Genomic DNA, 23,696 nt, shown 5'->3' with positions numbered 1-23,696 from the left:
GATTTCAAATTTTTTAAACAATTTGTTGTTGTAGGATTTTGATTTTTTTAAATTCGTGCAGTTTTCATTTCAGTTTCAAAATAGTGGCGGATTGTACGGAATAAAGGTCTCACCTAGACCAGCGTTAACCGTCTTTAAAGCAGAGGCTTACCATTCTTTTTGTGTGGTCAACTGTTCGTTTAAATGGTGGAGTGGCTTAACAATGTAGAAAAGTTTAATTTCCCCTTTTTTCTTTCTTTCAAAAAGTTGAATTCAAACAAAAACGTCCAAAATATGAACACGATGTCGAACTTTGTTGATTAGAAGATTGGGCGAGTAGTTTTACAATGTTATATTTTTCAAAAGCCAACATAATGGTTATACTTTTGAGCGTTTTCAGTTCAAATATCTGTTACAAAGCCCTAGCTACGCATCGCCTTTAGAAACCGTTAATTTTATAACCGACACAGCAATTTAAAAGCACAGTCAACCACAAAAGCAGAGGATGGTAAGCCTGTGGCTCAATTTAGCGGACACTTTAGTTACATACCCTAATGCCTTTCACCCAACGATAAAAATTTCGTCCAAACGTCACCATATCTCACTCAGGCATAGCATATAGAATATGCAGCTCATAGAACCTCATACTGTTCCGTACAAATGTACAACGCAAAATTTTAAGATAAAAGTTTTCACATCATCGAGTATGCGTGATGAAGACCTTAAAAAATATATAGAATCGTTCCTTAGATTTTTAAAAACATGCGCAAACTTGAAAATTACAAAAAGGTTCTAAGGCTTGCAACGTCAGTCCGTCAACCCGTTCTTTTAAGCTTGTAACAGGGAATCGAAGCGTCAGGGAAAATCAACAAACCTTTTGTGGCGTCAAACAATAACTTCAGGGGCCATTTTGACACTATTTTCAAGTCATTTTTGAAGTTATTGTATATTTTTCTTTCTATTTACATTTACCATGCAAAAACTATAGGTTGAAACGTTTTCAAATCATATATACAGAGATTTTAAATTTTTAGATATTTTGATTGCCATACACCATAATCCAAGGATTTTGGTATTAGTTTTTCTAATTCAAAACTGGAACGCGACAAATTCGCGATTACCTGCCTTGACAACGTCAATCCAAAACCAATAACTGGTGTATGTTTCACATCGATCGATGTCAGAGAAGACCACATAATGGCCAGTACAAAAAGAGAGGTATATAGTCGCTCCAAAACTGTATCGAAGCAATCTTTTTTTGCATCGATGCTTCTGCATTGTATTTCTCTGATCTTTTTCTGTCATTTTTTTTTTTTTTTTTTTGCATCTTTACTTTTAAACGATCTATCATCTTATTTTCACTTTATCTCATCTATTTTTCATGCTATGCTTTTGTTCCTAACTAGTTTTTCTCCATAATCCTTCTGTCATTTTCTGTCATTTTTAGCTCTGAGTTTTTACTCTGTATGTTTCTTGTAATTTTCATTCGTGCCCCTTTTCAGTGTCTTTCGTTTGTTTTTAACGCATCTTTTGTCTAATGCAGCTAGACTTCTACTCTATAGTTCTACTCTATAGTTTCCAGCTTGTTTTGTTTATCACAATGAACCAATGAACACAATGAACCAATCAGAATTCAAAGACAACACAGGTAGCGGGTGCCAAGAGCGGGAAAACACGTGCAAGCAAAGTCACAATTGGATTTGGTTTTGCTTCTCGTGGTTGAGAAAGTGGCAGGAATTTTTGCCAACCAATCACATATAAATCGTTGCGGAAATGAAAGGCGTTAGATTGAACATATGTAAACACATGTTTACTTTATGAAACATTATAAGAATGTCTGATGGCGTTTCAACGAGTACTTCATAAACACAAGATGAATATGAAGAACTTAGGAATGAGGAATTTTTTGTTGAACGCGTCAAAAGTTTCTCTAAAAAGGTGATGATCCCTTAACTCATCTTAGAAGGGTGTACCCCGTTTGTAGATGGAAGCTACTGACCATTCTCTTTGGTGCTATTTATTATGCTGTAAACGGTGGCCCTATATTTCAAATCTGTGGATCAAATCGAAATGCGTCACCATTAAAATCAAAGCCACTTAGCAGTAATTTCCTTTGCTAGTGTTTGATATGCTGTACAAGGTGCTTCTAATTTCTGTGTGACCATTCAAATGGAAGCTACTGGACAGTACTTTCCTGTGGTGTTGTTTGTTGTGCTGTGCAAGGTGGTTCTTCCGTTTTAGCTTTTGGATAGTCCCAAAGTCTGGGCTCTCACCAAACCTGTGTAGCTCCTCGCGGTGTATTGCTATTTAAATTATTATGTAAAATATTTTGAGTCTGTGTATAGATTCCTAAAGTGGTACTGTTTATCTTTCAATACAAGATGGTCGAACTTTTGGGTCTGTGTATGAAATTCTAATGTGAGACCGCTCAGGTGAAAGATACTGCTGAGCAGTATTTCCATGTTCTGCTGCTTATGATGCTGCACAAGTTGGTTCTAACTTTTGAGTCTGTAGATGAAATCATCTTAAAGTGCGACTAATCAAAAGAAAGCTAATGAACAGTCTGTAAAATGAGCTACTTTCTTGGACTGAAGTCCATAAGATTATTGTGTTTGTTTCATGCGTTTCAAAAAGTAGCTGTCTTTACTAGTTTCGAAATTCGACTCTCTCCGACCAGGAGAAAGCTAGTCTGATAAAGCCGAATTTTGTCTGATTACTCACAACTGCGTATACCCAAACAGACCTTCTTATAAAGGAAGCCATAAAACCTTAGGTTCAGTTGTTCAAAGCCCAATTACAACTAATGTACGATTATCTTATGGCCTAATTAAAATTCACAGGTTAAATTTTATTTGCTGGGTTGCTTAAAGCTTACGTTTGCAATGCAGAATGATTCTTATTCAACTTTGAATTAACTGAAACTTAAATTTTGGTGAGCGAATTAAGTAGGAAACCTAGCATAAGCGATAATCCTAGATTGGGATTAATCGATTTCGAACAACTGAACTTTGGACAGTAGCGAGTTGCACAAAATTATCGCCGGAAGCGACCATTTTCGCCAAACTTTTAACCCGGCCAAAATCCCAGCATAACGTTTATTGTTCATGTTATGCTACGCCGGCGATAAATTTAATGCAATTCGTTTCTAAATGTTAATTTTAAGCTAGAGTAGTCAACGATTACCCTTGATCCCAAGAAACGTAAGCAGTCCTCCGTTCGCACTCTGCAGTCCAATCCACTCTAAACAATTCTGCACTCCTTTGAGGGGGAGTTCTCTGATTGTTCAACTAAAAGCAATTAAAAAAGAAAGATGCCATTACGAAAATAATTTTTTATCAGCTGTTGATGTTGCCTTGAAGAGCTATCATTGCAGCTGCATCTTGATAGTTCAGCTGGATTCATCATCAATTTATTTTTCTTCTTTATTTAAAACAAACTACGAGACACATACCAGAGTCACTACTTAATGCTTGGCTAAGTTCATCCTAGAGGAAGTTTTCTCGTTTAGTGTCGGCCGTTGTAAAGAAAATTTGATGCTTTTTAACAACACTCACCTTTATAGCTTCCTCCAAATAGGTCACCATAATGTTGTCGGTCTTTCTAACTTCTGTTGGTCTTAGTCGTCGTTATCATCATCATTTATCTGGAAAGATGGAAAGAAAATAACAGCAATAGATACGAGTAACTGTCCACCTGGTTGAAGTTTTATTCTCTTCCCCCGTCTAACTTATAGTTCTACAGTTTGGCTGGACGCTAAAACTCTTAGGTTGCAGTATTCTACCATTAAACTGGTAAAACAAAAGCAGGGCTGTGGTGTGTATGTAGCCGAAAATGGCAGCTGCGGAGGGGGATGGAGAAAGCGAAGTTAAATTAACATTCACAATGTGCCAATCATGGACGCTGTCACAATCCAAACTGGCGATAGAGCTCGCAGGCCAAATATACAGTTGACAGATACAGCTTACATCAGGGCCTTTATGTGTCACTAGGTACGATGGAGATAAGCAACATGTAACAGGCGTGTTGGGTACCACCCCTATACATTCTTAGGTCGGTTTTCTTTAGGTCACGTTTTCAATGTTTATATGTTTCACTATTTGTGGATTTTCTAAACATAAATTGGAAGGTAATTATAAAGGATTATCTTACCTGTAACAAATATTAATTCTCAGTCAGCAATTCTTCCTCTTTTTAAGGCCATCCTGAGTAGATATCTGCCTGTGAAAATAAAATTTAATAGTGTTAATACGTGTCGTGGTAGTTCTATTTTCCTGCTTGATCCGGACTGAACAGTACTTCCCCGTGGTGATGTTTATGACACTGCTGTACAAGAGGGTGCTAACTTTAGAGTCTGTGAATGACATTCTAACGTGTGACCATTCCAATGAAAGCTGCTGAAAAGTACTTTTTCCGCGATGCTGTTCATTGTTCTCAACAAGATGGCTCTACGCTTGTGGATAAAGTCCTAGAGTGTGACCATTCAGATGAAAGCTACTGAGCAGTACGTTCCTGTGGTATTGTAAATTGTGCGATACAAGGTGGTCCCAACTTTTGAGTCTGTGGGGAAAAAAAATCCCAAAATCCGACTTCTTAGTTGAAAGCTGAACGCACCTTCCTGATGCTTTACAGGGTGGTTCTCACATCTGAGTCTGTGGATAAAATGCTTAAGATAGTGTGACCAATCAAGCTCAAGCTATCGAGCATTGTTGCTGTGAGACTGATTTTGCCCAGAATTTTTTTCTGTGCGATTCTTTAAATACATGAGCTCTTTGGATCGATAGAGTGAAAGCGAAAAGAAGAAAACAATACTCACCCTAAACCAGCCGAAGAAAGTCCTCTGCTTATCCATTTTCTAAACGCAAAATTTCTGCCTGTGGATTCCAAAATAAAATATTCTAAAAACAGTAAATAATGCTTTTAATACTTTAAGCTTTTATAAGTTATAATGAGATTTAAATTAAGCAATACTTGTGTAGTTGAACTGTGATGTGATTCACCTTAACTTCTGGTGACAGTTGGAATAAATGTCACTAATTTATCCGGTGTTAATTATGCTGTATGAAGCGGTTACAGCTTACAGGTTACTCACGCCCGTAAATGAAGTCTAAAAGCATGACCATTTAGCATGAACGCTATGAAGCAGTACCGACCTTACTTCTTACTTCTGAGCGTGTGTACAGAATGAAATCCTAAAGTCTGACGAATTAAATGAAAGCTAGTCGAGCTACAAGAGTACTTTCATGTGGTACTGTTGATTATGTTCTACCAGATGGTTCTCACTTTTGAGTCTGTAAATGAAATCCCACAATGTGACGATTCAAATAAAAGCTACTGAGGAGTACTTTCCTATATATGGTACTGCTTATTATGCTATACGGAGTGATACAAATTACAACTACCTTTAATTATAATAGCTCTTGCAAAGTTTTTTTCATCACTGGTCACTTAAATGTAAATCGAGCAATATACTCGGAGAAGACAAGAAAAAAAATTGTGGATGATAATGTTGATTAAATACCTTTGGTGGAACAAATCTGGAATTTTTCCAAGTCGACTGTCCAGCCAGGTGGTGTTTGCACGGGTCGGTCCAAGTCAAGCTTGGTCATGGTGTGCCAGTACAAAACGGAAATCTGCTGTAATTGCATAATATCCTGCCACGATATTTTAGAGAGACCATTCCATGGCATATACTTGGCGAATTTTTTGTCCGGGAAATAACTGTAAGAACGTATTTCGGCTTCACCGTTGTTCGTCCTACTGTAACGTTCCTCGTGGTAATAGGTGAGAGAAAAAGACGAATAATTTAGCATTAATCTACAATTCAAATGCACGAATGCCCTCCACGTATTTCTCAGTTCTTTTCCTTCGAGATGCAAATTCGGAGATACCACAGGGGAAGAACCGAAAAGGACGTGCGACCAGGGAACACTGGGGCAACTTGTATTAAGGATAAAAGCTGAGGTCCAGTCAAAATTATCATTTGGGATAGTTTTATTCTCCGATCATATTTATGCTGACGTCCGATCTCACCCCATAGAAATGTAAACCGCCATGAGACTTGATGATATGTGCGGTATATAAGAATTCATTCATTCATTCATTCATTCATGCTGAATACAGTATTCTTTTGACTTGTTCGCGAGCACAACAAGGCGAGAATCAACGGAAAAAAATGTGACCATTTCCTGATATTAGCGACCGCTGGCGAAGGCACATGGTTCGATGGGGCAGAAGGGGGGAGGTGGGGCAGAGGGCATGCCTCCCCTGGGAAATTTATTAATTCCGAAAAGTACCATTTCCTAGGTTTCCAAGTATCTCTGACAGGCGTTTTCTATACTTAACCTAGAAATTTTCTTTTATTCGAAAAGTATCTTTTTAAAACACCGAAAAACGGTGCATAAGAACCGTCTGGATTCGCGCCAAAATTAGCGTAATAAGCTCATTTCTAATAGCAAAAAATATCCATTTCATGAAAGAAAACCCAAGATAAGGAAGGTCGGAATTTTTCTTAAAGTTGAGGGTGGACATATGTATCCAGAAACTGGAGGCTTCTCTTAAAGCTTCACTAGTTTTAGTTTCTAAAGGGCTTGGACAGATTTAAGTAACAAGCCATGGAATTTTTTGGAAACGATGCAAAAATTTAAGAAAGAGTACATTACTTTTAAAACGCAGTTATTCTCATCGGTTACACTGGATAGGTATGACTTATAGAAACGTTTTTTAAATCATCCCTTTATTGATACATATGCATTCAATGTCTTCAATTGGAGACGTTTACATGTCAATTTACACATTCTATAATAGGGATGTAATTACTGCCATGCAAAGAGCGAGAACTTACGAACCGCGCTGATAACTGGGGGAAAGGAAATCTCAAATCGTTTTCACTCAAGTTTATATAAATCCCCTTTGAATAATCGAAATGAGCAGGCGCTGCAAGGGCTAAGCTGAAAAGGTACTGTCTGAACAATCCATTCATCTTTTCCATGCCTGTACCACTCAGTTTTGGAAGGAGTATATACACTCAGCACATAGAGAGTTTGGTCAACTAACACCATGTCTCCAAACGGACGAGGAATCATTAAACTAGCCATAAGATGCCACTCGTCTGTTTCTATATGGTACACCTCGCAAGTTTTCAGATGACCCTCCCAATATTCTCCCCTCCCTCCAGCAACGAAAATCTTCTGGTTTGTACCGACACCAAAGGCTTGGTATCTTGCCTTTTGTAACTTTGCTATATCCTCCCATTTGTTTTCATTGGTATCAAATCTCGAAGACTCCCTAAATATTACATCGCATTCCCCTTCGATAGATACTAGTTCTATCATCCCCCCTATAGCGTATATGTACCTATTTACAGCCACAAAACAAGCATGAATTTTGTCTAGCCACTCGGTAAATTGCTCAAATGAGCCAGTGTCAAGATTATATAGCGACAGGCTAGACGAGTGAGTCTGCCTGGTTTCCACAATAAAACAGATTTTATTTTCCACAACAAATGCTTTGCTAAAAGACTGACTTTCTGAGATGACAAATTGAAGGTTTTTATCCAAGTGTTTTGTCCATGGCGCTGGAATCCAGAGGTTTACATTTGGGTCATAGCACTGTGCCTTGCGAATGTTCTTAGGAACAACGAATAGTTTATCTCGACAAGAAAACAGGTGACCGCACAGGTGTGATACGCAATCTTCCGTTTCCATTTCCGGAGCCGGAGGCAAACGAAAAATCTCATCTTTTTCGGGATCCCATAACAAATTATGCGAAGGAACTTCATTCCCACAAACCGCAATGACACATTTCTCCAGAGACTTCCTTGGTGAATGTGGCCTTGGGACGTCACAATCGTCGGCCCGATCAATCCATCCTAACGCAGCAACCACACCATCCAGGCACTCTTTATTTTCTTGAACAAGATCATTGATAACGACAGTGGTTATTAAAAAGTCACGCGATACACAAGTCAGTCGCACGTGACGAAACAGTTCACTGAATTTCAAGCTTCTTTCGCTTTTGTTGTGATTTATCCACTTAAGAATAATTTCGAAAACGTCTTCTTCGACGCTAACAACAATCTCATCGCTGGAAATCCACTTTTCGACCTCATGACTCGGCAAATCCAGAAAGTGCTCTGTTTCTGCGACCTTGAGAAAATTAGAATAGATGAACTTTCTAGTGCTCTCAATAAGCTCCTCACAGAGATATTTTTCCGCCACGTAGAAACTCGAAAGGCAGGTTGATATGGACATGTTCTGCTCTAGAAACTTCCCGGCGATGGATTTGACGTTTGAAAGTAGCAGAAAATCGGCCGCTGCGATCAGGTTCTCAGCATTCTCTTTGCTCGAGATGTTAACGTGACCAGTGTAAATAAACTCCAGAATGTCTGCCATCTGATGCTTGGTTATTGTTTCCAGTCGAACGACTCCTTCTTTACTCTCCTTCATGTCGCTTGTGAGAAGCTTTTCAAAGAAGGGACACGCCTCCGAAAGAACTTGTCTGTGGGCTTTGAACTCCTCGCCATCTTTGACTATCAAAGTAACATCACAAGGATTGGGAACATCGAGGTGGATTAGGTCGGAAACGTTCATCTTTGAAACAAACAGATTAGAAGGTCGATTAAATATTCACATACTGATTGTCACTACGTTCAATTTGTTCCGCTTGGTTTTGTTTGGTTCTGCATCTCAGTCCACCCTCGGAAAATAGGTGCTTTGTACCGGACTGTATGTACGTACCATTGCAGTTATGTCCTCCGTTGCAGACAGGTCCTCTGATGTAATTTGATATGATTGGCCAATCACATAATACCATCTATCTTGGCCCACGCGAATTAAGACTGGTAAAGAGAGTCCGTTGCAGTTCGGTCTTCAAGCAAAATTGGTTATTCGACGGGGTGAGGGTAAGTGGCAAATATATTTGACTTTATTTGAAAGTGACGTAACTGAGCGGCTTACATCGATCGACTTCGTTTAAAAATCGAAAGCAACAGTATGTGCGTTGGTGTTCAGTTTCCATAAGCCTCTAAAGTCTTGTTCATACTATCTGCGTGAATAAGAGGATAAATCAGAGAAGGAAATGCTAACATTGAGCTTTCTGAACGCTTCTCGAGTCCCGACAAACGGAAGAGCTTCAAACTCAACGATTCTCCTTGATCTTTGTATCATAGCATTCCAAATTTTCTTTAGAAACCTAGTGCAGCCAAATTAAAAAGCAAAATTGCTGTGACTTAGAGCGCAATATGTGCGGCAACGTTCTGAAGTTTTATTACAATAGTACCGTTCCAATTGTTCAGTTGTGTCCTCGGTCTATAGACATTTTTGAGACATCAGTTGTCCGGTTTTCATTACCATTTATTTATCGCAAACACACAGGAGCCCAAAGGAGAAGCGCGACACAAATCTCAGTACTCACGTCTGTCTCATGTTTTTAGTCTACCGTCGCCTTACTTCTGTTACTTTAAAACTGACTAGCGGAATTGGCAGATTTGTATGTCTTTTTGTCTTCACTGATAGCGTTTTTGTCTTCACTGAGAGAAGTACTAGTCGTTTATACGAAAGTCATAAAGCGCTTTGTGGTGTTTTATCTGACAATTTCCAAGGATTACCACAGTGTGCTTTGTGGTTTTGTATGCGAAACCATAAAGCGCTTGGTGGTCAGCTTTAGTGCATTCAACAATGAAAACTGGGTGTTTCCTTGACACCTACAAGCATATCACACGATCTTGTGAACATTATACGATTTTTTCAATTTTATCACCAGTGAGCGCTTTGTGTACTAAATAAGGTGCCACAATCGCTTTGTGGCCTAATAAAAACACCACAAAGCGCTCTGTGGCGCGGTTATTACAACCGGAGATACTAGTGAATAGGAGGTCTCCCCGGATAAGCCTAGAAAGGCTTGTGATCTTTCCAGCTCAATATCATGGCTTTTGACATCAAAAGGATTGGGAACATCGAAGTGGATTACGTCGGACTCGTTCATCTTTGAAACAAACAGATAAGAAGGTCGATTAAATATTCACATACTGATTGTCACTACGTTCAATTTGTTCCGCTTGGTTTTGTTTTGTTCTACATCTCAGTCAGTCAGTGCTTTGCACCGACTGTGGACTGGATTTGGACAACGGCGCTAAGTTGGAGTTTGAGGTGAGTCTCCGAGAGGAGACTGGAACTTAATATAGGTGCGAGCTACTGCGCTGTCCGAAGAAGCGTTGCTGATTTCAATACTTAGAGGGAAACATCAGGCACGGTTTAAGCAATAACTAGCAATAAGAGTGTGACGCAGTTAAGCGTGCAGATTCAGTTTAAACTGCTAAGTTTAGGATAATCGCTCTGAATTCATTCTGGTCAACCCGAGTAGATCAACGTTGGTTTCTACCGCAAACAGAGTCAAAAATTGCAAATATTATTGCGTTCTGAAATTAAAAGAGATACAGTTTAGAAAATATAAACGAGGTAGAAACATTCCGCAAAATCAGGGGCACTCAAAACGACAAAAAACGCTCACCTTAATTTCTCTCCCTTGCTCTATCCGAACTGGAAAAACACGCAGTCGAAAAGCAAAGCAGCGCGTTGCATTGTGGTGCCCACAAAATTAACCACAATGCCTTGTTCCTTTGATCTTTGCGCGACCACAATCCTTAACATTTTGCAAGAACGCACTCGCAAGGCCCCATAAGGGGCTGTGCAATAATTATCTGGAGAGGGGGTTCTAAAATTAGCAAAGTAGGCCTTAAATTAAAGTTGCACCCCCCTGAATTAAAGTTAAAATAACTTCTTGTCCACCCCCGTCTAGAGGGGAGATTACTTTCAACCCCCTCCCCCCCTTCCCAGCCTTGGATCCTCCCTACATCCCTCTTTACCTTTACACTACTTCTGGTATGTCTGCATCATCAATAAATAAAACTTGGAAGCTGCGTTCCACATAATCGTCGCCTGATGAACCACCCTCATACTCGGTTGACTCCTCCTCAGAATCACTTGAGGTATCATCATGAGAACTGGAGGGCATGTTTTCATCATCATCTTCGATGTCTTCATCAAATGTTCTTGCTACAGAACCATCTGCCTAAGTATTCGCTCAACTAATTATGCCTTGTTTCCAGATACCATTAGACCTTCTTGCCTTAGATAGAGCCGAAGTTGCTTGTTAGTCAGTCTTTCAACATCGTCTCTGCTCTGCCAACAAATATCTTCGGGATTTAACTCAAGTTCTTGAATATATGTTTAATATTGTTGAGATAAACTGTTCATTTTTAGTACAAGGTTTTGAAGCTGTTAATACTAATATTTCTTAAAAGATCCCAAAAATTGATTTTGATTAGCTTACATGTAATAAACATTATCTTGAGTCCATGGATTGAGATCAGACCTCTCAATCTAACTTCTAACCCCCCTAGAAATGTTTAGGAAAAATTACATATTACCCCCCCCCCCCCCTACCCTGCGCTTTGGTTTAAGTTCAGACCCTCCCCATTAATCTGAGACCCCCCCCCCCCCCTCCAGATTATTATTGCACCGTCCCTAAATATATTTCTGTGCCGATTAGAGTTGCTGCCTTGCTCGGTCGCTTCAGGCTCCCTCGTTGCGGCAGCAACAAGACATACATTGATCTATCTAAAGGAACCCACTTTAATAGGTCTCGCTCTAAGGATTTTCCTTAACTGTCTTCTGTAGACTGAAATCTCTTTGGCCAGCGGTTGGTCGCCAGCAGAGACTCTGGGGTACTGAGATGTTATTACCACAGGGTTTCTGCGGTAAAACAATGTAAGCTTTTAGGGGGAGGCAATAAAAAAACTTTTATCGAATTCTCTAGAGCCTCTCCGGGCGACCACCCGCCGACCAACAAGCCTGAGGACTCTGGAGTACGAGATTGCAGTTAGGCCTGTAATTTAAGTCTACAGACGACAGCTAAGTAAAATCCTATTCTTAGAGTAGGTGCAGTGACTTTCATTATCCTAATGCATTTCAATTGTCAATGCTGTGGTCTTTGTAGTGCACAAAAATTCCTGATATGAGTAATCATAATTGTTTTGTTTTTAGCTGTCAGTAGCCTGATCATAAATCGCATTTTCACTTTTTTGTTATTTACTACTAAATTTAACGTACATTGTTGTCTTGGTTATAATGGGTTAAGTTTGATTGGCTCGTTAAAGTGTCCTCACATGACTTCGTTTAAAAGCGAAATATCCTGAATAAAGCTAATTTAAAAACTGGATCATTGTATAATGCAAATCCAGGGATGTGATTGGCTTAGCGGCCATGGTATATGAGCCATTATACCATGCCCGAGGAATGGTGACCATTAAATTGTCCTTTGGTTGTTCTTTCAAAGCGAAATTAGCAAGAAGTATAGCAATAATTCTTGATTGTTTTTAATAAAACAATTATTACACTCGCGCTTGTTGGATATGAGATGATTATAGCCATATCATCTCATATCCAACGCGCGCTCGTGGAATAATTGTTAAATAGCTGACTCTGAATAATAAAATTTTCTCTCTTTTATTTAAAATCCTTACCGTTAAAATGCAACGGTGATTCTGTTGGTATACGGGGAATTTCTCTGTAGTCCAATGCCATAGCTCCTCGTTTGTATACGATTTTTTTAGTAGTTTTGTGTTGCAAGGTTTCTGTTCGTTGTGGTACATCAGGTAAGGATACTCCGTTATGTAAGCGTATTTTTACTTCCGCGCACTTTCCACTTCTGCTTTGGTATTCTTTACCGATGTTTTACATTCCCTCATGTGAGAGAACATTTTCTGTACTGAGACTCTTCTAAAGACTCAAGAATGCATTCATTCACATCCATTTCCCACCGTTCGTCGATTTTACGCTCCGATTTCACTGCGATTTGATTGCGATTTTCTTGCATTGAGAGCAGAGCGCATGCGTCCTCAGCATGAAAGGATGGCTTTTGTCACCCTCAAGGACACTTTGACGCATCGGCTTTCCCCTCATTGCAGCAAAATCGCTGAGAAATCGCAGCATAAATGGCCGCTCGTTCGTAATACAATTTAAGGACTGCACTAACAATCGCACTGAGCAAAATTAGTATTTCAAACGGCCCTTTCATTTGGCCGAAAACATAACTGACTGACAAATTCGCCCAGACAAGATTATTCAAATCATTTTCACTTGTTGGCAGGCCCTGTCCGCACCAATCTGGAAAAATTCGAAATCGAGTTCTTTTCTCTCTCAAAGTTAGCCTTCCGTCAACACTAAAACAGCGTTTACGACTATTCATAAAGGATTGGTTTTTTTTAATATCCGTCAGTGTCGATAAATCGAAAATGCCAGGTGTTGCAGACTGGTGTGGTCGGCGTAAAGGGAGCTTTGTGACGAAGCATCTGTCTTGGCAGTAATGTGCGCATGCCCCACCGTATATTATCGCTTCCTGAGTTGAGGAAGTGTTCTAGTCAGTGGGGCGGCAAAAAAAGAGACGAAAGCCATATAGTGCGCGGAAAATATTTGATGCGTTTTGAGGAAGAAAATTCTGTTTAAAATTTATTTATTTATTTATTTATTTATTTATTTATTTATTTATTTATTTATTTATTTATTTATTTATTTAAATACGGGGTATACGCGCGGGCACCTGCATGAGCGCGTAGACGGACACAAAAGAAAGTCGTCTTCCATTTACAAACACTACCATCTTCAACATAATGACCAGATACCACAGCGTTTTTTGCCTCATTCATGAGATGCTATTCATACGCAAACTGAAACCAGAACTGAGCGTGCAAACTGATTCAATTCGCGCTAAAATATTTGTTTAAGGGCCCATTAAAGTATATTTTGATGCCATTGCTAGGGAAAAATCAATTTGCTATAACTCTGCACGTGTATGTTTCAATTGGACCAAATTTGGGCAATACCCAGAGGGGGCAAATATGTTAGCTGTTACCAAACCAATGGTAACGCAAGCCCTTCGTTTTAAATTTGTCAATTTTCGCGAAATCTGGTGAACACCTTACAACGAAACTTTTAGTATTTGAACTACTGTACCTAGACAGCTTGAAAATGAATTTAGAAAAAAAATCTGTGAGAGCTTTTCAAGGGCTGATGTTAGCCATTGTCACATTTTTTGTTGAAAACTCACTACAAATAAAACGTATCACTTTTCAATTTCGGTCCAAAGGTCTTTTATCATAGCAAAACATTCTAAACGCACACTGAGCTTCTTAGGTAGCTGCAAAAAAATTAACATATTTGTGTTTTAAAACAGCTAAAATAAAGCGCAATAGGTCGAGAAACGCGTAATTAGAATTATAATCATTTTTCTCTCTATTTCATTGCTATTCTTGTGTTATGAGTTAGTCCTTCAAAAAAAAATAACAAAATTGCATCATTCAGTATAATTATATATTTAACGTTTGAAATATTTCTAGTTAACATTTCTGGAGCTAAGAAAAGCTTTAAGGAGATAAAAGAGTGGGCCTTTGTTTACGTGCTCCTTCATCGTTGGTCCAAGATCCAAAACGACGTACGTGTCGGCAACAACATTAGTTATAAGGCGGTTTTGTTTACAATTTTTCCTGATTTAGTAATAAAACAGGTCGCCATGCATTATTTAATGAGTTTTCACGTGAACACGTTCAGGGAAACTTATAAGATGATGAATTATTGAAGCAGAGTTTTCCCAAATATTAATAAATTGGGTACAGTCGATTTAAGTGAAATCGCGGAGAACGTTTGATCAGTCACTTTTGAAATAAAGTGGATTTGGATTTTTTTAGAAGAGTCTATCAAACTTTACCGAAAAGCAAGGACATTTTACAGGAGGAGGACAGATTCAACAAGACAGTTGTTTTCTGAGGATTTCAGTTCACTTTGTGTGGTTTTCAGAATGATGAATATCTTTAAAACAAGAGTTATTCCTGCCTTTGTTTTGATGGCGTTTGTGTCTTCAGTCAGCACTGCAGTTCGCATCGAAATTGGTAAGTTCATAAAGTGGTGAACTGCTTAAAGTATGTAACTGTTTCTCTTGTATTACCGCACTACATTCTTTCCATTCTTTGTCGGTGATGCGAAAATTAGGAACATAAGGTTTTGGATCGTATTTCAAGGTTACTTTTATCAGTTCCATTTAAAACTTTTGTGACGGTTAATGCTTTTTTAAAAGCATAGTTATATTTTAGTTAAAAATATACTGACTGAGACAATGCTGCGCTGAGCGTTGAAGGGCATGTTGCCTTTATTCAGGCTTATAAATTGAGCATGAAATGCCTAAACCTTATTGATTCTAATTTTGGCTGCCCCGCATAGCCATCATTATAATCAGGATCATGATAACATTTTGGACAAAATTTGCCAGCGTATAGTTTTAAAAGCCTCATCCCTCAAACCACTGAGTCAAAACTTGAATTGAGACCTATAATTATTAAGCGGGTAAAATTGTTTTCCTTTACTTGAGCATCCGTTGGATTATTCGGCTTAATATCACAATTCACCTTCCAGGACAAAAGTGATTAGAAAATGCAAAATTGCCTACAAAACTGAAACGTGCGAAGAACCGAAAATATGAGTCATCTGTGCTGATATCATATCGTGGTTAACAAGCCAGATGTGGCCAAGAAAACAACATGCTAATATTCACACTTATTGCTGAGAGCACATCACGTGACCACGTATTTTTTTCATAAGCTGAACAAGTTCTATAAAATATGGAGACTTTTCTTTCGAGTGTGAAGTAGATTCAGGTGTTTTTCAGCAAGAGTGCTTTGTATACTAATCACATACAGTTTGTCCTTCAAAATATCATGTATTCACAACTTCGCCTTTAGAAAACATGAAAGATATCGTATAAAGTTTCCATTCTTTAAAATTTGTTATTAATAACGAGGCCAAACCATCTGTTTATTTACGTGAATAATCTGTACTGATTGTGTACTGTCACTGTAAATGAACAAAACAGGATGAAACTTGGAGATTTTGGAACGCCAAATTCTTGAATTCAATATTCTGGAGCAGTCAAAATTTGACTCTCCCAAACTCTTGACTTCATGATCTGAATTCAGGATTTTGGCATTCCAAACTAAATGCTGAACGTTCAGGATTCAGTTGGTGTTTCAAAATGTGAATTGCGGATTTTGGCATTCTGAAATCCTGAATTCAGGATTTTCGCGTTTCAAAAATTTTGGATTTTAGCTTTACTCTGACTCCACGCCTATATATAACTCTATAAATATAACTCTAAGAATAGCCGGGTCCACATTTTAATCTATAATCTCTACTTGGTTGTACATACACGGTTGTGCCTCCTCCATGTTACTCGCTCCAACGAACTTCAAAACTCTCAGTTTGAAGAAGACAATAAATACATGTTTTCAATTTGTTACGTGCAATGTTGGACATTGTCGTAAGCCTTGCTTGTTGAAAAAATTCTTGAAATTACAGTTATTCCCACATTTACCTAAATTATACGTAATCGAAAATTTCTGCACGTTAAATTTTTCGGACAGAAAACGTTTCGGACATTTTTTTCGCTAGAATGTTTTTGTGATGAAAGTAATCCAGTTGTTGATTAGGATAAAGAGGAACTGACAAAGCCTGCATGACACATCAACACTTGGCTGATCAATTACGTAAGCAGGTAAAAAGTTTTATTCGGTCAAAGTTCTTGCTTGGAATCTGATCCCGTATCGTCGTCACCACTCACTTCTGACACTCCTTTGACTTATGTCAAACATGGTAAAGACGGTCTTTACGTACCAAGCCTTTTCCATAGCGCCAAAGGTGGTAAAGGCCTAGTCAGAGGCAACGCACTCATAATTTAGATAAAAGGCAGCGTAAAAGTGTAGTCAAATGTTTGTTGGACTTGTGAAAAGGTACCTTTCACGCGTAGTAAAGGTACAACACCTTTGATGGACGTTAAAAGGACTGTCAAATTTGATGTAAATATGCTACTATCAAGTCAAGTCAAAGGTAGTCATAAACGTTTGTTTCGCACCGCACCTTTTGCCACACCTTTGATGCGAATCAAAGTTGTTCCTATCAGACCTCAACTGAATAAATTTATTTCGATGTTTTTTTCTGGGAATCAATTAATAGGTTAACATCAAAGTAAATCCAACCTCCGGATCCTTCCAACGTTGTTTGCGAGAGGGCGTCTGAAGCTCTTTTCATAGAATAGAATAGAATAGAATAGAATAGAATAGAATAGAATAGAATAGAATAGAATAGAATAGAATGAATCAAGAGCGAATAACAAGTGAGTCATGTAACTTAAATGTGAGCGTAGAAGCCAATAGTACTGGCTACTCAACATTTTTTCTTGTTATGTTTATTTCACCACACAAAAGTTACAAAAAATATGAAAAGAAAAGGAAACATTAAAGAGAAAGCGGTGAGGAAGCCTCAAGAGACTTGAAAACATGGGGCTTATAGTATAAGGCTCTGAAGAAGGGCTAACGCTCAAAACGTCAGCGCTTGAATCTCTTAACGGTGGCCATTTTACCTTAAGTTATCAACTCTGCTGATAAAACAAACCGCATCCGTTCCTTGTTACAATGCTATTACATAAATAAAAGGAAAGGTACAGAAACTGTGAGATGGGTGATACAAGTACAAATGGATTAATTATATACAGTTCAAACAATCACAAACGAATAAACGGAAAACGATAAATAGACAACTGAAAAAATTACATGTAAGGTTAAAAAATGATAATGGATTTAAGGTTTTGTAAAGTAGTTGATATAGATATATATTTTTCAGGTTAGAGCACTACATTCCTGCTATATTCTTTATTATGTTGACCTCAAGTGCAATCATTCATGAAAGATAGAGAATAGACTTTGTTTCACTAGGTTTTCTTTGTTTGCCAACTTCAGGTTTAGAAATTTGGATTATTTGCTACTAGCCGAATAAAATACTACATAACAGGGAAATTCCATTGTTATACTGTAGACTCTTACCAAGGAGTTTGTGAAGGGAGTTGGTTGTGCTTCTAAAAAAGTTCAATGGTATTTTTCTCTCCAGGAGTGTTATACAACAAAGAGACGGAGAGCCTGCTCAGCATTCTTGACAGCGTGTTCAAGAACGAGTTGCCAAGGGAACTAGGGAAGAGAGATTTGACGTTGAAGCTAAAACCACAAAAGATTGATGGAAAGGATCTTCTCTCTAGAGGTCAGTTATAAATAAGGTTATCATGAATGCAACTGAAGCAAACGGAGATTAACATGATGATAGACATAGATACACATAGATCACCCACTGGCAGCATGGTTGAGGATCTGTAAGGCCTATTGTTTTAAGTCGGATTTGAGTCCTATTGAATCTGCTTTCTGTTAATTGTACTTTTAGGCATTTACTTTTCAAAGTAAGGTGTATTAGTTATTGTTCTTTTGGTAATTTGACTAATTTACTGTATTTTTTCTGCTGCTCGAAATACATTTAACGCAACTGGAATGAAACGATTACTCAAAGAGGCCAACTAAAGAAGAAGCCTGGCTCAGCCAGCGTCAAATTGTTTGGTCTTAGGTTTATCTTGGGGTAAACGAATTGTTATTGACGTGGAGAATATATGACGGGTACACTGTTCTCCTTAGACATCAATAACTATTTTTAGTATATACCAAACCAGTGCGCTGGTTGGCTACTCAAACTCTGGATAGTATTTGCTATTCAATATTCCTGGCATTACCCTAGAGTTTCGCGCACAAGTTTTTTGCCAGTTTGTTGAAAATAAAGTGAGTGATTGGAACTGGCTATCCAATGGTAACAATTATACACGTCAATTATTACTATTATTATTATTTTTTTTTTTTTTGTTGTTGTTGTTTTTGTTTTTTGTTTTGTTTTGGTTTTTTTGCTATTGTCAAAGCCAAGTTTTTGACTTAAATCAGTTTTTATCCTAAACTAATCGCTAAAAAATCGCAGAGAATAAGACCCAATATAATAACAAAAATAGAGAGTGGGTCAAAATATGGCTACCAAGGCGTTCATCGTTTCCTTCAAAAGGTCAAGAAAACAGTAGCATTGCATTAAAAAAAAAAGTTCGAACATAATACTGCCCTTGAACTCCTTTCCACTTTATCGAAAGATAAACCGACGCTTAAAGCCTGAAATTGAATAAGTACACAGGGATTAATAGGCTTTTTCAGGAGCACTTTGGCCTATATTCGGTTAAACCAATGGGTATGACAGCATTAATGAAGGGACTAGGGCTCCATTTCTGCCACTCACTTGGGTTAGGCGTGGGGGGGAGGGGGGGGGGGTGAGTAAGGCTCTTTTCCTGAACATTTGCTGGTAATCGAGCCAATGAAAAGACCGGTATTTTTGCTTTCGACAGAGGTGGCCTCTCGCTTATCTCACGCACTCACTATCATCGACCTGGCGTGTAAAGATGAAAAAGCGTTCGCTCTGAGTTCATTACTACAAGTTCCGTTGCTAAAAGTGGACGCCATCGAAGATGACACACCGCACAAGTACGCAGTATCTATAAGGCCGTCATATCGCGTTATCTGCGAGGCGCTATTTGATGTCTTGAGTTTTTACTCGTTCAAACGAGTTGCTGTTGTCTATGATGGTAAGCCTCTAACTGAGAAAATTTTACTTTTACCAGTACTGTTTACCTACCTGGAGGCACGTTAGTATAGTAGTGAGCTAGCAGTCACACACTGGATTGAAAAAATATGGTTTCTACAGCTTGTTGTATTGTTTTTATAAACAAGAAGCCTTACCTTCCTTCACACCTCAGAGCCCCGTTGTTGGAAAGTCCAAACATTATCCACGATTAAAAGTTAACCGGGGTTTTCATCTTGCTCGTTGGAAATGTTTCGGAAAGCTAATATTTGGCTCAAGGTAAAGAAAAGTCCAATTCAAAAGGGCAAAACGTCTTGGAAAAAATATTTATGCATAAGGAATTAAAGTCCAATCGACGTTCTCCTAATCCTAGGTTAGCTAAATCGTGCTTTGAACAACCTGGACCCAGGTGCATAGCCAGGCTGCTGACTTGTACAGCGTCTAAAGTTACTATCTGTTCAAATAAACTCTACAATTGATGGAAATTGGATAGACAATTGAGTGGGATACTCCAATGCAAACACCATTGCGGCTAAATTACTTCTAAATAGTAGGCACTTGACCTTTTCGCTTAAGTCATCTGTAATTGACTCGTAACGGGGCCATTTAAGAAAGATTCCATACAATCAGTGTTGAATATGTTTTGTTCCTAATTTTGGTTGTTTGCTTTTTTTTTTCAGCTCGCAAGTCGAGACAGGCGTCTCTCTTCTTCGCCAAGGCTCGTAAATGGCCTCGGTTTAATGCTGAAATGATGCCAGAGCTGCCTTTGCACGATCGATACAAATTGAGAGAGGCCCTTACTGCTCTACTAAAATCACATATCAAACAAGTCATTCTTTTCTGTGATGAAAAGGACTTGCCAGAAATCATGAATGAGGTAATGTGACTTTCCTTGTCAGGAGCGTTTTCGTGATAGTTAACACTATAGGCTATTTCCGAAATGCTGTGAACCTCATTATAAAAGCGAGGCTAAGTGCAAAATTTTAATTATGAAAATAAGTTTTCATTCATATACAAACAAAACTAATTTTCATATGAAAAGCTTTTGCCTTTGGCCTCACTTTCATAATGAGGATCACAGCAACTCGAAAATGGCCTATTGAGATCGAGTGAAGTTGTTGATTGACATTTCTTCATACTCATAAATAATTCATATCCCCAACCACCAATCTTGTGTATTTGTTTAGATACCACTCTCCAGTGAGTAAGAGTGATATTTACCAGCTGTGTACATTAGTGTCAATCGCAAGCACATATCTCCAATTAATTGTTATTATTTCGCACAAAACATTTAAAGTTACGTTCAAATAAAAAAAAATGTTTAAGGAAACGTATAGAAAACCTAAAAAGAGTAGGCGCTGTATATTGACTTCTCCGGAATCTTTAGAAATTTTGGGAATGCTGACTGGTTCCTTGAAAAGTGATTTGAAAAAGTTTTTTTAACCTTTGTGTGTACTGTTGAATTAGCTGAAATCCCGTCTAAATCTAGCGGACAGTTTCTAACGACTATCACTGGCCATGACTTTTTCCTTGTATTCGTCGTTCAATCTTGATCCAGTTGTATAAAATGGTTTCTTACGCGACGGCATGAATCAGCCACTCGAACGTGACTCGAATGAAGATTCAAATTATAAGTGGATGTTTTTGTTTTGCGGTTTTGTTTTTGTTTTATTTTTTGTCGCGCCCTGCCGGCAACAACGCACAAACATCGTTGTTTGTTCAACTCTACACAACAATGTGAGCAGGCACTATGTAGGCAGAAAATCATAAAAAATTTTAAGTATGTATTCGTCGTTGAATTCTTATGCGCGATTGGGACTCATGATCATGTTAGTAACTCGTGCTCTGTTTCATCGCAGGGAGACCAAACATAATACGTGTCAACCACATAGATCTTATTCCAAAATGGCTACTATTTTAATATTCAAATTAGCCCATACTCACCTCGTTCTTAAGTTCCAAAATCAAAAGAATATTTTACCTTGAAAGAGGCAAGAAGGGCTGATTTGAATACAAACAAAAGAATATTAAAATGGAAACCATTTTGGAATAAGGGTTATTGGAGAATGTATTAGTTTGTCCGGGATTTGTAAGAGCCAAATTACGGAGTAAATTGATATAACGTTCCTTGGTGCTGTTGTCTACCCTCACCTTACGTTAAATTTGTTTTCGTAGGTTAATCTATCGTACACGTGGGTAATACAACAAGAACGTAAAAGTCAATTAAATGCGACTGAGAGCGAATTTTAACCCCAGGTGGGGAGGGGCGAGGTGTCTTGGATCCCACCACGATATGCATCGTAGTTGTGAAGGGAGAGGGAAAGAAGCGCACCGTTTTGTACGTGTTTTTACGTTGTAACCACTAGAATAAATCAGGTTTTTTGTTTACTTTCGAGGTCCAATTTTATCTTGTTCGGCGTTGTGTGAGGAACAGCTAGTAGGGAATGATTAATTATGCTTATAATATATTTTTTCATCGTTTTTACAGGTGCTGTTTGTGGGAATCAATGACAAGGAATTAAAGTGGATTACTTCTGATTTGGTAACAAGTCCTTCTATTTTCCTTTTTGCCCTATTACTTTTCATCAACATCAGTAACAGAAATATTTCGAAGTCAGGACAAGCATTCGTAGAAATAAATGAACAAATAAACATTTCACAGTCTAACATTGTGTGACATCACTTTCAACACACTTTCGAAAAACATGATTGTCCCGAGTAGGAATCATACCCCCGTCTCCCTGGATGCTAGTTGAGGGTCTCAATGGGGTTAACCGTTAGCCGTCAAACAACCGAAAATTTAACCGACAAAAAAGTACTCCCAGTTATTATTTGCTGTCAAACGGTTTCAAGGTCTTTCAAATATCAGTATTTCAGCTGCTCATCCCAGTCTTCTGGCTTTCAAACAATCGCTGTAACTGGTAAACCAGTGTTCATGTTCCCAAACACACTAATTTTTTGGTCTTTTCCACCTAATATGCGTGTAAACTGACATCACAACTAACTTCCGTCTGGAAGTACTCCTGGTTTCAAAATATTAATGAAATGTTTACTGAAGTAAGGTGTTTCTGATCAAAACAACCTCCAGAATACAATTGTTAATATTACAAAACACAAAAGTTAAAATTAACTTTAACGCATAGAAGAAATTTCCTCTTGATAACCGTCAACCGTCAAAATCGGTAAAATTTAACCGTCAAAGCTCAGACCCCCCCATTGAGACCCTACTGGTTGGGCGTAAGGGACCACTACACCATCGAGAAACCGAGTAGAAACGCTTAGGGACGTTTTCTTTTCTTGTTATTGCATTAATCCCGTTTCGGCCACGAAGCACACGTACACGTCGAAAAGAAAATATCCCGTGGAATGGACTGTGGATGATTCTACTCACTTCGAAAAGAGGCCGCTTTGCCTCGATGGTGTAGTTGTCACCTTGTCATGATTCGCTAGCATCCGGGGAAGACTTTGCATTGGTTCGATTCCTGTTCGGGACAAACATGATTTCTTTCATGTGAGGTGTGTGTCGAAAGTCATGCTACACAGTGTTAGACTGTGAAATGTTCAGCAAAGTTATTCATTTACTTTTACTTTTAATCACCATCGCAACCAGGCCTTCGGTTTAAATGAAGATTTACCTGTGAAGTCGAAAGAAAGTTCCATAACTAAATACAGAACTATCTTGTTTAATTTTGATCATTGAATATCAAAAACTCTTTCATGACATACGTCCTTAGCTTTATTTGAAGTATTTATTTCCATTTCGCTAGGAAGTAGCTGGACCAAACAGAACATACCCGTCTATTCTTGGCATGGTGGGGTTAAGTCTTCATGTTGGTAATAAAGAAGCCGCAAGGGACTACGAACGAAGGACAAAGAAAGCTGTCCAGGATGGGGCAAGGGAATTCTCCTTTGTGAGTATTACAATCAAGCTTCGTCCACTCTAATGTGTTTTGCCGAGAACGCGCGAAACGTTTCGCATCCACATTATCGTTTTCCCAGCGTTTTCCCTTGACCACATTAAAGCACTCGAATACGTTGATACTTAACGAGGTGGCGCTACGACAATCGCCTGCGAACGCGACTTCCAGACGTATTTTTTGTGATTTAAATGACATCAGCGTTGTTGAAAACTGTCAATAACAAATACGACAATACTCTGTTTTCAAATATCTTCACTTCAGGGAACAT

The 23,696-nt window shown here is 38.4% G+C and overlaps 2 protein-coding genes across 3 annotated transcripts in view; one reads left to right on the top strand and one right to left on the bottom strand.

Annotated features, from left to right (window-relative positions):
- Positions 1–6,721: 6,721 nt before the first annotated feature.
- Positions 6,722–8,728, bottom strand: LOC146479521 (kelch-like protein 3). Its single transcript, XM_085110222.1, has one exon. It carries the CDS (start codon positions 8,565–8,567, stop codon positions 6,864–6,866), a length of 1,704 nt encoding a protein of 567 aa, XP_084966348.1. The 5' UTR covers positions 8,568–8,728; the 3' UTR covers positions 6,722–6,863.
- Positions 8,729–14,651: 5,923 nt separating this feature from the next.
- Positions 14,652–23,696, top strand: part of LOC146479517 (glutamate receptor 2-like) — a 38,402-nt gene continuing 29,357 nt past the window's right edge. For both annotated transcript variants that reach the window (XM_085110350.1, XM_085110349.1), the window contains exons 1-6: positions 14,652–14,920; positions 17,964–18,110; positions 19,276–19,512; positions 20,189–20,385; positions 21,997–22,050; positions 23,276–23,419. In XM_085110350.1, coding sequence (XP_084966476.1) covers positions 14,830–14,920; positions 17,964–18,110; positions 19,276–19,512; positions 20,189–20,385; positions 21,997–22,050; positions 23,276–23,419 — 870 coding nt within the window. In that variant the 5' untranslated portion in view covers positions 14,652–14,829. The remainder of the gene's footprint in view (positions 14,921–17,963; positions 18,111–19,275; positions 19,513–20,188; positions 20,386–21,996; positions 22,051–23,275; positions 23,420–23,696) is intronic.

Source organism: Pavona decussata, unplaced genomic scaffold, assembly GCF_977016875.1.
Source record: "Pavona decussata unplaced genomic scaffold, jaPavDecu1.1 SCAFFOLD_58, whole genome shotgun sequence".
In the NCBI taxonomy this organism is placed as follows: Eukaryota; Metazoa; Cnidaria; class Anthozoa; order Scleractinia; family Agariciidae; genus Pavona; species Pavona decussata.
The sequence above is the reverse complement of the archived record's forward strand: the minus strand, read 5'-3'. Positions and strand labels throughout refer to the sequence as shown.

Coding starts and splice junctions, on each gene's coding strand:
- LOC146479521 (XM_085110222.1), bottom strand. CDS start 8,567: ATGAACGTTTCCGACCTAATCCACCTCGATGTTCCCAATCCTTGTGAT.